We start from the raw sequence: 14,938 nt of genomic DNA, 5'->3' as shown, positions 1-14,938 counted from the left end.
TGTGTGTGTGTGTGTGTGTGTGTGTGCGTGCGTGCGTGCGTGTGTGTGTGTGTACCTGCAGCTTGCGTTCATGGTCTCCACTGCAGAGCGAGTTGAGAGAAACTTTGAAGGTTTTCCAAACCGGGTTCAGATTATTCATCACGGTCTGAGACAGAGAGAGGGTTTAAAATCTGAGATTAAACCGAGCTGAGGATCTTTTTTTTAATCCAGATCCATAAATTATTCCCTGAGACATTAATGACAGTGTTGAAAAACACGATGTTAAAGAAAGTCTCTTCAGTACCGGGACAGTAAATCCAACCAACAAATAAACAGTTCAAATGAACTGAGATATTTCAAGCAGCAGAAACTGAAATCTGATCAATAAATGAAGAAGAATTTAAACTGGATCCATATTTCACCAGAACCAAACATCAACTCTTATTAAATGTAATGAACACAAACTTCAGGAACCAGACACAGTGATATCCAGGAGGCACACTGGAGTTCAGCTCACTTTAGTTTACGTCACACACAACTAATAAACTTATATATACTTTTTCAAACACGATGTCGCCGCTACTCTTCAGCCCAAACCCGGTTCAGTCGTTCAGAACATGTTTGTGTCTGTACCTCGGTCCTGTAGACGAGCTGCAGCGTGGCGTCATCGTTCAGCCTGTAGATCTCCAGGAACGGGTCGGACTTACTGAAGAAGTCCTGAAAACACACACACACACACACACACACACAAAAACACACACACACACACACTTTTAAATGGAAAACAATCGACTGAGACAAACAATGTTTATACTGATTAACACAGAATTATGTTTGCTGTAGTAAATGTTGACGTTAATGTCCTTGAAAATACAACCAGATGGTAAGACAACACACACACACACACACACACACACACACAGACACACACACACACAGACACACACACAGACAACACACACACACAGACACACACACACACACACACAGACACACACACACACACACACACACACACAGACACACACACAGACACACACACACACACACACACACAGCTGTTACCTTGTCGTCTAGTTTTCTGGCGCTGAAGGAGAGTTCAATGTAGTCGTCGTTCCCCGTCAGCTCCTCTGCTGTGATCTGCAAACACACACACACACACGCACACACACACACACACACACACACACACACACACACACACACTCTGAATATTCAGATCAAACATCACAACCTTCAACAGCAGCAGAGGAAGAAAAACTTTGTCTTCATTAAAAGTAGTTAAACCTCAGTATTAAGTACTCTATTACATGTAAAAGTACAAAAGTATTAGCATCAAAATATACTTAAAAAGTAAAGTACTTAATATTCAGGATGATGTGAACTGTATGTTAAAGCAACACTCGGTAGTTTTTCGACCTTAAAATACTGTTTCTAGACTGAAGTGGCAGAATAACGGTTGATAGGATGAACGGTGACTCTGCAGCCTGAGGGCGGTCGCGCCCGCAGAACCCGCACTGTTCCCTGAGCGGGTCGGCACATTCTGACGTAAAGAAGTCGAGGGCGACCGGCTTTACGACGCGTTTATTCGTCGGTGGATTTAGCCAGCAGCTACTTGGATTTTTGATTTTTGTCTGAGGAGGCGAAGGAAAGAAAAAGAGAAAGTGATATAACACGAGCCGGACACGGATAAATATTGGACCAGCTTACACTCGGTGGAGCGAGCTGAGAGAACTGATGGCGACCGAGCCTCGATGCTACTGGATCTGTAAGTCGTATATTACATATATACATATTTATTATCTTACCGACTTTTACTTTGAGTTGATTTGTTGTTACGTGGTGTTCATTGGGGCTCTGTTTGTCCAGTTTATAACCGTACTGAAGCCGGGAGATAAGCTAATGCTGTCCGTTTGATAGCTTGCTCGTTTCCATGTAGTGACTGTAGACGATGACTAACTGACTAAAACACTGAACGTCTTGTAAAGTTGCAGATTCCTTAGTTCATGCAGATCATCAACGTAGTAGTTGAACAGTGTGATCAGGAGGTAACGTTAGCATGCTACTTACTGTTGTCGTACCGAGTTGGTTGTAGTTATTACGCCGAACACAACGTCACAACTTGCGATTGTATTTAGTAACTTAGTAAGTTATATTTTCAGACGTTACTAAACACATTCACGCCCAAGCGCTGTGTTTTGGAAGTAACTTAGTCGGTGCAGTCACTACAACCAACTCGGTGTGAGAATAACTCTAGCATGCTAATGTGCTGTGCAGCCTTCATGCTAACAAACTACCAGCTGCTCTCTCTGAATCGAGCTTGTTGTCGGCACTCGGTTGAGGTTTTTTCAGACGGTTTTGTGATTCGCCGGCTCCGTCAACAGATTCACGTGTATTCATTTTCCCCAGGGAGGCTCGTACAGCGACAGTGTTTACGACACTGGTAACAGATAATTGCGCTTCTCAACCAGCCGGGGGCAGTAATGAGTCCAAACTCAGTATGTAAGTACCTCAAAACTGTACTTAAGTATTGTACTTGAGTAAACGTACTTAGTTACTCTCCACCACCATCAGATCAGTCCAAACAGTTACCTTAAAGGGACAGTTCACTCCAAGTAAGTCTGCATCCATTCATGGACGAGAGGCTAGCTAAGTAAGCTAACTAAGCTAGCTAACGTTAGAGCTCAGCTGAGGACGGCGCCATTCATTCATTTTTACACGCCAACTATCACGAGCTTCTCGTGCATCAGTAGACGCACGTTTCCTCACGCTTCCTCACGCTTCCTCACACTTCCTCACGTTTCCTCACGCTTCCTCACGCTTCCTCACACTTCCTCACGTTTCCTCACACTTCCTCACGCTTCCTCACACTTCCTCACGCTTCCTCACGCTTCCTCACACTTCCTCACGTTTCCTCACGCTTCCTCACACTTCCTCACACTTCCTCACACTTCTCACACTTCTCACGCTTCCTCACACTTCTCACGTTTCCTCACACTTCTCACGTTTCCTCACACTTCCTCACACTTCTCACGTTTCCTCACACTTCCTCACACTTCTCACGTTTCCTCACACTTCCTCACACTTCCTCACACTTCCTCACACTTCTCACGTTTCCTCACACTTCCTCACACTTCCTCACGCTTCCTCACACTTCTCACACTTCCTCACGCTTCTCACGCTTCCTCACACTTCTCACGCTTCCTCACACTTCCTCACACTTCCTCACACTTCTCACACTTCTCACGCTTCCTCACACTTCTCACGTTTCCTCACACTTCTCACGTTTCCTCACACTTCCTCACACTTCTCACGTTTCCTCACACTTCCTCACACTTCTTCACACTTCCTCACGTTTCCTCACACTTCTCACGTTTCCTCACACTTCCTCACACTTCCTCACACTTCTCACGTTTCCTCACACTTCCTCACGCTTCCTCACGCTTCCTCACGCTTCCTCACACTTCTCACACTTCCTCACGCTTCTCACGCTTCCTCACACTTCTCACACTTCTCACACTTCCTCACGCTTCCTCACGCTTCCTCACGTTTCCTCACGCTTCCTCACGCTTCTCACACTTCCTCACACTTCCTCACGCTTCTCACGCTTCCTCACACTTCTCACACTTCCTCACGCTTCCTCACACTTCCTCACACTTCTCACACTTCCTCACGCTTCCTCACACTTCCTCACACTTCTCACACTTCCTCAGGCTTCCTCACACTTCCTCACGCTTCCTCACACTTCTCACGCTTCCTCACGCTTCCTCAGGCTCAGTGATACGGAAAAAAAAATAGTTCCTCCACGTTTCTGCTGACAACCGGGTCAAGATTTCTGGACAGAGACGTCACTGTTCAGCACCACAGCTGATATCTCCAAAAGTCTGAAGCTAACACCAAAACAATCAGACACAACAGAAACAGTGAACTGTCCCTTTAAAGTTCATACATTGTTGTTCTGGTGTCTCCTGGAGGAAGTTTGTCTGTTCCAACTTTATCAGTTTATCTTCACAGTGACGATCATCAGTAATCACAACCTCGTTAATAACTGATGACGATGTTCAGATGTTCAAACATCATCACTCATCATCTGAGCAGCAGGGCGGGTCACTACACGTCCTGATGATGTCACCAGAGGAAGAATCAGTGAGTCATCATCACGTCTGAGGTGACGGAGAGTCTGAGGGTTTGATCGTTTCATTAAAACATCACTTCCTGTTTCTTCGTCACTTTCCCCCTGAAGCATCAACACATTTACACCTGACAACGTTCACACTAACAACAGCTCCCAGATCAGCCTGCAGCGCTTCATACCACACAGATAATAAACACTAATATCATATATATATGTAAACAGACTGAAACCACCTGAGGGAGGAAACACACAACACTGAGACCACAAACACACACAACACTGAGAGCACAAACACACACAACACTGAGAGCACAAACACACACAACACTGAGAGCACAAACACACACAACACTGAGACCACGAACACACTGAGAGACAGAAAGAAAGACTGAACAATAGAAGTAAAGAAGAGAGGAGAGTGAAGGGAACAAGGAAAAGAAAGAAGGAAACATGAAGAAAAATAACTTTTTTGTGACCTTTTATCTTTAAACAACAACCTGCAGCACGACCAGGACCAGGACCAGGACCAGGACTAGATCCAGGTCCAGGTCCAGGACCAGGACTAGATCCAGGTCCAGGTCCAGGACCAGGACCAGGACTAGATCCAGGACCAGGTCTGAACTGATCTGTTGCTTCTATGTTTGAAGTTTCTACATAAAGACGAAAATAATGAGACAAGACGAGTCCCCGCTGAGAGACAACCTTCAACACCAAGGACAAGACAGAGACACAGAGGACGACAATACAGATCAAAGGTGAAAGAAAGGAAGGAAGGAAGAGAGAAACAGAAGAGAGGCAGGAGGAAGGAAAAGGAAGAAACTACAAAGGAAGAAAGATGATGTAAAGAAGGAAGGAAGGAAAAGAAAGCAAATACAGAGAGAGAGAGAAGACAAGAGGACAAGAAGACAAGAGAAGAGAAGAAGAGAAGACAGAAGACGTAAAGAAAAAGAAGACTGGCTGCTTCCTGCTCAGAAATCCTTTCAAAATAAATCCTCTGAAGCGTCTCGTGTGTCCACAGAGGTGAAGACAAACATCAGAGGGATTTCACAGCTGTGAATAAATCTGAGTGAGGACGACTGAGTCGCTCCAGCTGAGAGGACCAGAACCATCAGAGCCCGGTGGAAGAACCACAGAACCATCAGAGCCCGGTGGAAGAACCACAGAACCATCAGAGCCCGGTGGAAGAACCACAGAACCATCAGAGCCCGGTGGAAGAACCACAGTACCACAGAAAATCTGCTTCCTGTCTGATGGAGGCTGACGGTCTGATGCACTGTACGTGTCACTGCTGAAGTCTTCAACAGCCTGGACAGAGTTTATTCATCTCCACTGTCCCCGAATAGACCCGATCAAGCTGAGCTCTGATTGGACGCTGTGGACACTTGCTGTCCTGTTAGCGACCAGCCTAACGAGTCAATGACAGTTAGCTTCACGCACAGGGAACAGATCAGAGGGAGGAGGACGAGGAGGTGCAGCTCACCGTGATGATGGCCTTCCCCACGGTGCCGCCGGGTCTCAGCAGAGCTTTGGACAGTTTCCTCTGAGAGATGATCTGGAGACACACACACACACACACACACACACACACACACACAGTCCAGGTTAATCAACAGGTGTGCACACAAACACAGTTTCTGTGGTGTTGCTCTGGAAAACAGAACATGAAGTTAAACAACAAAATGCTTCAGGACGTCAGAGCTGCAGGTGAGGAGGTAAACAAAGTATCCAGTTACTCTGGTGAAGTAGAAGTACCATCACCACACTGTAAAGATACTACATTACAAGTCCTGCAGTCAAACTCCTGATTCAGTGAAACATCTCTCCTTGTGTACACATCAAACAGGGTTCTGGTTCTGGTTCTTGCAGCGTCTGTTCTGTGAACCAGTTTGTCTTCTCGCTGTGCTGAAACTCAAACCTGCAGCGTCAGCAGGAAGCTGCTGGGCTGAAGCCCCGCCCCCTCGCTGCTCCTCCATGCCAGTATCTTCTCAGGGTTTCTGAGTGTGTCTGCTCACAGAAACCTCCGTCGCTCTCTCAGCCATCTGGCCGGTGGAGGAGCTGGCAGCCGAAGCGAGCGACGCTGCTGGCAGAGACGGAGACGAGGAGATGAAGACGAGGAGGAAGAGGAGGTTTTTCCCCGACTCGAGTCTCCAGCCGTCATCTGAGCCGATTGTTTCATCACAGATTTAGCTCCTCGTCTTCGGCTCCGCATGCTAAAACTCTTCCAGCACAGTTTGACAGTCAGCAGGAAATCCTCGTTTTGCAGACTTGAGCTTCAGTTTGTAACGAGCCGGCAGCAGATGGAGAGTCTGTGTTTGTTTCCTCCTCGCAGCTCAGCAGCAGCTTCAACGTCCAGAGAACAAATCTGTGTACGTTTATCTGTTCTTCCTGTCCAATGATCAAATGAAATGATTGTATTGATTATTTCTGTGAGTCAGCACACACACAGGAACAAACCTCAAATATCATCTTTACTTCTGCTCATATTAAATATTTTCTGCATGTTCAAACTCAAAGCAGCAGTGAATGAGTCTCCTGACAGGTACAGTGTCCCACAGCCTCATTATCTTCTCCCTCCATTAAAACTCATCAGTGAGCCATGAACACACACACACACACACACACACACACACACACACTGGAGTTTATCTGGACTCCCACACACACCGTCCTGCTGCCACAAACACTCACTACAGCACCAAATGTGGATTAATCCACCGCTGAAAATAGTCCCCGACTAATATTTCCTCCCGACTCCACACGTTCATCTGTCGGTGGTTTAGCGAGTCGCTTCACCTCGGAGAGCTCAGTCGCTGCTGCTCAACTGTCGGCCGTGTTTGTGCTGTTTGAAGAATCTTTAATCCAGATATCAGGACATAATCTGTGTTTCTGTGTGCTAATTGGACTCACAGACCGGAGTGGAGGGAACGGGCCGGGCCGCTGTTGGGGATTAATGAGCGGCTCTGTGAGTGTTAACCTGCAGACAGCTGCTGGAGCCGCAGAGCTGTGGAGGAGACAGTTGGTAATTAAACTTGTGGCATTTAAAAATGGATTTATCTTCATTCTCTGCAGCAACAAAACCCACAGAAATGTTCTGTAATTCAAAGGGAAATGTAGTTTAGTTGATGAACTACAGAGACAACAGACACACCCTCTGTGCTGTTTGTTGCTAACGTACGTAAGTAATCTGTTTGTTTGAGGCTAAATGTGCTTCTGTTCCTTCATCAGCACAGATTAGCATTAGCTAGCTAGGCTTCGCCCTTTTCTGATTAGCCGGCTGTTGGATGGAGTCAGGATGGGGACAGCCGGTACCGCCCGCTCTCAGCTTCATTCTGGCTCTTGAGAGAACTGTGGGTGACGTCGCGGTGGCTCTGTCCAGCGTTGTGACAGCGACTGGAGCTGACACACAGATTTCTTTCTTACAGGAGCGACGTGAAGCCTCTGAACACACCACCGACAGAGTCTGCCTCGTCCACAACCCACAGAACCGAATCAAAGCAGCACACTGAAGAACCTTTTCCCTCCATGGACTGGGAATGCTAACATAGCTTAGCAACAGACACGGTTAACACAGGACTGCTTAACTTTGGTCACTGTACATGTTCTGATTTGGTTTATTCACTGAGCTTTATTGTTATGACATCTTTTTATAGTCAGGTTAGCAACACCGCTAAGCTAATGTTAGCTTAGCTTCATGCACAGACTCATAGAGCTGGAGTTACATCTAGTAACTATCCTCTGTTCAAGGAGCTGACAGGAAGTCAGAAAGTATTAAAAAAGATGGACGACCATAAAAATAACAACTAAAGACTGACCTCTGAGCTCATCGTTGTCTGGCTGTCCCCATACAGAAATAAAATGTTTGATTATTAATTAGTCTGACTGACTTCAGACTCTTTATCTCCATGAAAACCTTCTTACAGTTTCTGTGTTGTCAGTCATGAGTCAGTTATCATGATTTTATCACCAGAAGCTTTCAGAAAAATCTCTCATTTAAGAAATCCAAGAAACTTTGAAGACTGAGAAGAATAATGAGTGTTTTAGTTTTCTGCTGTCAGTTTTGTATTTTCATCTTTGTTGTGAGTATTGTGATGGTGTTGCCATCAGACAGCTTCAGCGATGAACACGATAGTGTCAGCAGAATATTCTCGGGTTATTATCGTCTCTTCAGGCTGGAGCCGAGCCTCCGAGGTGTTTTTATGTTTGATGTTCGGCTGCCACATCAATATTTTCAACAATTAGCTTTTCAGCTGCCGAAGAAGAAACAGGAAGATGTGTTTTCTGTTTCCTGGTTTCAGTGTGTTTGAAGTTGTGATCAGTCAGAGGAAGCTTCAGGCTGACGGACATCAATCACACACACACGCACACACACACACACACACACACACACACACACACACACACACACACACTTGTTTACTGTCCTGGATTCACTGTTTATGATATCTGTTGACTGATTTTAATACCAGAATTAGAATGAAAGAATCAAACATCTTCTTTGAGGACAGGAAATAAAACGTCACGTCTTTAAACCTGCAGACTTCTACATGTAGTTAAACACACGTTAAGATTCAAGACAGACGAGTTCACACATCGCTGATCGAGAGCTGCAACTCACGATTATAATCACTTTCCATTAATCTGTGAATCTTTTTCTTGATTAATCAAACTGTTGTTTCTTGTTTTGTCCTCAACCCAAAGATCTTCAGTTTACTGAAAATATTCACATTTAACAAGCCGGCATCAGAGAATTATGACTTTTCTTTCATTACATATTTATTATAGAAATACTTATTCTGATAGTCAACAACTAATCAAGAGCTGAAGGGGAGAGAGAGACAAGCAGCTCTGAATAACACCAACACTGCAGCACCATGAGGTGTGTTCCTGGTGTGTTCCTGGTGTGTTCCTGGTGTGTTCCTGGTGTGTTCCTGGTGTGTTTCAGGTGTGTTTCAGGTGTGTTCCTGGTGTGTTCCTGGTGTGTTTCAGGTGTGTTTCAGGTGTGTTCCTGGTGTGTTCCTGGTGTGTTCCAGGTGTGTTCCAGGTGTGTTCCTGGTGTGTTCCTGGTGTGTTTCAGGTGTGTTCCTGGTGTGTTCCTGGTGTGTTTCAGGTGTGTTCCTGGTGCGTTCCTGGTGTGTTCATGGTGTGTTCATGGTGTGTTTCAGGTGTGTCCAGGTGACTCACCTGTCCCAGCGTGCACTCCACTGAGCCCAGGAAGTCGGCCTCCTTCAGGCCGTTGTGGCTGCTGTTGTTGATGTCGTACAGCTCGAAGCGCAGACGCTGCACCTCTTCAAAATAAAAGTCCAAGGTGAAAACCTTGGAGTAGGTGGGGTTCACACAGCTGCGGATCACCTCGGTCCGGTCCACCTGCAGGAGACACGCAGGACACAACATGGTGGATAATTCAGCTCACAACTTTGCGTAGAAGAAACAGAAAGAGGAAGCATGATGACTGTGTTTCCTGTGTTTGTTTGTGACACATGATCAGAACAAAAAACCCTAAAAGTCCAGAAAGAAAAGTAAATTCTGTGAAGTAAAACTGCTCGAGATCTAAATCAGCTCTGAGCTGCTGAGAAGCTGCACGCAGTCAACCGGCTGCTCGACCGTCGTCAGCGTTAGCAGACAGATGGTGCTCAGGCTGGAGCTCCTCACACTGGTTCTGTACAGTCACTTTAATTGGATCCTTAAAGTTCGTCTGAATCAGCTGAAAACAAATCCAACACTGAGTGTGAGAGGACGTCCGACCGGTCCTCCCACTGAACCTGCTGGACGTCTCCCTCAATATTTACAGAGTTTTATATGTTTGTGTTTGTGTTTGTGTTGGAAGACGTCCAACAGGAAATACAAAGACACAGAAGAAGAAATCTGCCAGTTGGAAACAGGAAGTCCTCCTGCAGGTTCACCCAGTTTGATCTGCTGCCTGTAATAACTGAAGCAGTAATGAGACATATTGTATTTAAATACTCAATATTTGTTGTTTGTGTGCTGTGATGTTGCATTGAACACAACCTATTCTATAAAGTCTTCCACCAGTGATACTCACACATACTTCACTAGAACAACAACGTTTCCCTCTGAGGTGAAGTCAGAGCAAAGAAACATGAAGACTGAAGTAGAAGTACCTCAAATTTACAGTTACAGCAGTAAGTTTGTATTTTGTACTTAAATCCTGAGTCTGCTGTGTTTCTGAACATGTGTCCGTGTCAGACTGGCTGCAGCTGCAGGGTTCAAGGTCCGGAGAGCCCGGCTCAGTCTGAAGGAACGAGCAGCTTCACATCCAACAACAACAACAACAACAACAACAACAACAACAACAACAGGACGGACAGAAAACAGCTCGTTGAACGGATCATAAAAAGACCGTTTGATTGTTCTGGAGAAACACAAGCTGCTGACAGAGAACACGTCTCCTGCCTCCTCCAGCATACGGACAAACACATCTTAAAGTTGTGTTCAAGATAACAAGATAATCAGATCGTCATCCTCAGCTTGAAGCAGAACTTATCGATGTTTAAAGGATCCGTTCGTAGTCCACAGAACATTTCTGGAGCTTCACAGTAAAACAGAGTTGCAGCGTTCTGCTGAACACCTGAAGCAGCTGGAGATGATTCAAACATCAGATGTCTCCATGCAGCTCGTCTGCTGAGATCACAGAGATCACAACCTGACCTTCATCAGCATGGAGCGAGGAGGTGATGGATTCACAGTTTTGTCTCAGTTGTCACAGTTTTTGCTTGAATTCACAAACTCTCAATAAATCATCTTTATCTCTGCAGCTCTTTTCAGCTCCTAGTTTTGGGGCACACTTCCTGTCTGGTTCTCAAAAGAAAAGCTGTAAAACATTTTGTGTACGCGAGCTGCTCGGCAGCAAACAGAGACACAGTTAGAGACCGCCCGGTGAACATCGTGAAGCGCTCAGCAGCTAAAGAGAGATATTTCCCTCGGGAGCTGTTGGAGACGTAAGGCAGAGCTAAAAGACAAAATATTGGACTTTGAGTCGTCACACAATCACTCCAGTGGGACGGCGTCTGTGTGAGTACAACAGGATGATAACTGCAACTCCCAAATCAACAACATTAATAACAGACTGCAGAAACACTCACTCAGTCCAAACCCAGAGAGCAAAGCAGCTGCTGCGAGGCGTTCAGAGACAACAACACTTTAATGTGCCGTCCGTCAGAAGAGGAGTTTGTCTCGCAGCAGCTGTTTCATTATCTGATCTCAGATCTGTTTCAGTTTCTATCCACGATCACCGTTCAGTCAGCAAACACAGAAACACAATGAATGTTGTTGTTCCACTCTCGTCTCTTCACAACTCCTCTCATGAAGCTGTAACACCACGATAAATCACATCTTTTAAAAAAGACTCAAAAACAGCACATCTATATATTTCTGTGTGAGTTTAAGAGGATTGTGGGAGTTGTGTGAAAATCTGCAGTGAGGTGTGAACATTCATAGTTAAAGTTACACTTAACAACAACTCTGTTTATTATATCAATTAGATCTTTAATGAAGTTTCTTTTGTTTAAAACTAAAGTTGTGATGTGAAACATTCGTCCTTCAGCTCTACACAGACATGTTTCATGAAAGGTTCACTGAGAGAAGAACAGACGTGGAAACACGAGCACAGACATCTTCTGGACACCTCAAGGATTTTGAGATATTTTGTGAAGGTCGGCGTGACGTCAGGACAGCTGGAGGCAGAACGACTCCACTGATCTCAGATCTGTTTCTTTGTCTGGTTTCAAGAAATTCACAAGAATCCCAAAACGTCTTGACGGTTTCTTTATTTCCACTCATCTTTGTGTTCATGAATCCTTGAGCCCGATCAAACATGCTGCATGTATTTGTAAAGATGATTTTTAAAAAGATCATAAAGATTTTCCACCACTGACACACAGGTTTGTATTTAAAGTGCAAGAGTTCAAGAAATAACTCAAAGACAGACTGAAGAAATAACGTTGAGGTTTTGAGGCTGTGTTAACATTTTGTTCCTCAAACGTCTGCAAAGTTACAGAACTAAGTCCAAACCACCACAAACCTCCCGGTCTGGGCTGATCCTGAGAGACAGTCAGAGAAAGTCTGTGAACATTAAGCCTCAATTGAAGAAAACTAAATAACAAGGTTTGATGTCAGTAACTGTTTCTGATGTTGTTCTTTGTGTTTGTACTGCAGCGCTAGCTCAGCTAGCATTAGCTTTGTTGTTATGTTGTTGGTGTGTTAATTTACTTGACAGACCTACTGACACACGTGTGACTAAAGAAATGGTCAAACTGCAGGAATGTATTTTCTTGTCAGCTGTGTGTAACATTGATTAGCACCCAGCAGTTAGCACGCTAACACAGACCGTTATAGAGCTGCAATGTTAGCATCCCGCTGGGCAGCGAGGCCGAGGCTGATCGGACCATATTCCTTCTCCGACATGAGGTGACGCTCACGGTGGAAGTGAAGCTAACTGGAAGCTAAAGACACAGACGGAGCGAGCTGGATACATGCTGAACAGTGCCTGCTCAGGCCTGAGTGAGCTGACCAATCAGAGTGGACTGGGCTTTTCGAGAGGCGGCTCTTAAAGAGACAGGAGCTTAAACAGCGTCTCAGACAGAGGATGAATAGAGGTGCTGCAGCACTGGACAGTATGAGGAAACTGAGGTTTTTGAGTAATAGAGCATAAACCTGATACAAACCTGAAAATGAGCATCATATTTCTACTTTAAATAAACGTAGTGGAGTAAAAGTCTAAAGTTGAGTACAAGGTTATTTTCCACAGCGTCAGTTGTTCATGCTGCACGAGTCTTAACTTCTAAACTGATCAATGTTTGATCCAATAAACCTTTAAACTGACAAACTGGGTCCGTCCTGAAACACTGAGTCTCTTTTTAATCTAAATCTGTTCAGGTAACAAAAGATCGTCCTTCTGATGTGACACCAGGAGAAGAGAAACATGTCAGCATCCCGTCTGAACTCGACCTGCTGTCGCTTCATCTCATCACATTCATGACACATTTAAAGACACGAAGCAGGTCTGAAACGTCAAACTGCTGCTGAGAGCGAAGAATAAAAGTAAAAGTGACGATGAAAGTGGGACGAGAGCAAAATAAAAACAGACCACAGCTGCAGAGAAAGAGAGATGATGAGGGAGAAGAAGAAGAGGAAGAGAGGAGTGTGTGTCCGTGTGGACGCTTCCACTGCTTTCAACCATCAAGCTAACGGCTAAAAATACTCTGGGAAACATAAAGTGGGGCAACAAAACCAGGTCTGACCGGATCACACACACACACACACACACACACACACACACACACACACACATACACACACACACACACACACACACACACACACACACACACACACACAAATCCAAACTGAAAACAGTTGTTGTTTTAACACGTCACATGTTGAAGCTTCATGCTTTACGATCATTCAGACGTTTCTCTCTTCAGTTCGATGAAACAGAATTTGCAGCAGTTTCACTGAAACTGACGTCACCAACAGTCTTCACCTCCTCCAGGTGTTGCTCCAGTAACTGAAACAGCTTGGACAGAGAGCTGGAGTCAGTTCAACATCAGACTGATGAAACATCAGACTGTGAACATACGACATGATAAAGACGACATGATAAAGACGACACTGAATGCAGCTGAAACGTTTGAGAGAAAACTAAGACTTTCATCAGTTAAAAGAAAATGTGAGAGGCTGAAGAGGGGAGGAGAGAGGAGGAGAGAGGAGGAGAGAGGAGGAGAGAGGAGGAGAGAGGAGGAGAGGGGAGGAGAGAGGAGGAGAGAGGGGAGGAGAGAGGGAAGGAGAGAGGAGGGGAGGAGAGAGGAGGAGAGAGGGGGAGAGAGGGGAGGAGAGAGGGAAGGAGAGAGGAGGGGAGGAGAGAGGAGGGGAGGAGAGAGGAGGAGAGAGGAGGAGAGAGGAGGGGAGGAGAGAGGGGAGGAGAGGGAAGGAGAGAGGGAAGGAGAGGAGAGAGGGGAGGAGAGAGGGAAGGAGAGGAGAGAGGAGGAGAGAGGGAAGGAGAGAGAGGAGGAGAGAGGAGGAGAGAGGGAAGGAGAGAGAGGAGGAGAGAGGAGGAGAGAGGGGAGGAGAGGGAAGGCAAGAGGGAAGGAGAGGAGAGAGGAGGAGAGAGGGGAGGGGAGAGGAGGAGAGAGAGGAGGAGAGAGGGAAGGAGAGAGGGGAGGAGAGAGGAGGAGAGAGGGGAGGAGAGGGAAGGCAAGAGGGAAGGAGAGGAGAGAGGAGGAGAGAGGGGAGGGGAGAGGAGGAGAGAGAGGAGGAGAGAGGAGGAGAGAGGGGAGGAGAGAGGGGAGGAGAGAGGGGAGGAGAGGGGAGGAGAGAGGAGGGGAGGAGAGAGGAGGGGAGGGGAGGCCACAGAGCTGAAGCTGTAATAAAGACAGTAACATGATCCTTCATTAGCAGCCACATTACAGTGTGATGACTTCCTGCTGGCTCTGAAGGAGACTGAAGGAGACTGAAGCGTCTCAGATTATAATCGCTGCTGACTCCAGAGACTCAACACTTAAAGTCCACTTCAGTCCAAAGACCAGAGACAAAGACAGAAGTGAAGACGACTGCACGTACATCAGGACGACTACTCGCCATGTAGACCTTCAGCTGCACGACCAGAGCTCAGAGCTGATTGGTCGATAATACTCTGACTACAAACAGAAACCAGAACGCTTCAGATACGAAGATCTCGTCTCTCACAGAGTTCATGTGCAGATGTCAGGTCATAGAGATGAACAGACCAGTGATGCTGGAAGCTGTTGATCAAAGTCAGAACAGAAGAAAAGCTTCAGCTGCTGCGGATAATAAATAAATAAGATGTTG

At 45.8% G+C, this 14,938-nt stretch overlaps 1 protein-coding gene across 1 annotated transcript in view; it reads right to left on the bottom strand.

Annotated features, from left to right (window-relative positions):
* Positions 1–14,938, bottom strand: part of cpne4a (copine IVa) — a 66,562-nt gene that overhangs the window by 29,704 nt on the left and 21,920 nt on the right. Inside the window, exons 4-8 of the mRNA XM_084357993.1 lie at positions 9,296–9,478; positions 5,595–5,666; positions 1,045–1,119; positions 613–696; positions 56–145 (exon numbers count right to left, since the gene is read on the bottom strand). Of these exons, the coding sequence (XP_084214119.1) occupies positions 56–145; positions 613–696; positions 1,045–1,119; positions 5,595–5,666; positions 9,296–9,478 (504 nt within the window). The remainder of the gene's footprint in view (positions 1–55; positions 146–612; positions 697–1,044; positions 1,120–5,594; positions 5,667–9,295; positions 9,479–14,938) is intronic.

This window comes from Pagrus pagrus, assembly GCF_965226575.1.
Source record: "Pagrus pagrus genome assembly, chromosome: 7".
In the NCBI taxonomy this organism is placed as follows: domain Eukaryota; kingdom Metazoa; phylum Chordata; class Actinopteri; order Spariformes; family Sparidae; genus Pagrus; species Pagrus pagrus.
The sequence above is the reverse complement of the archived record's forward strand: the minus strand, read 5'-3'. Positions and strand labels throughout refer to the sequence as shown.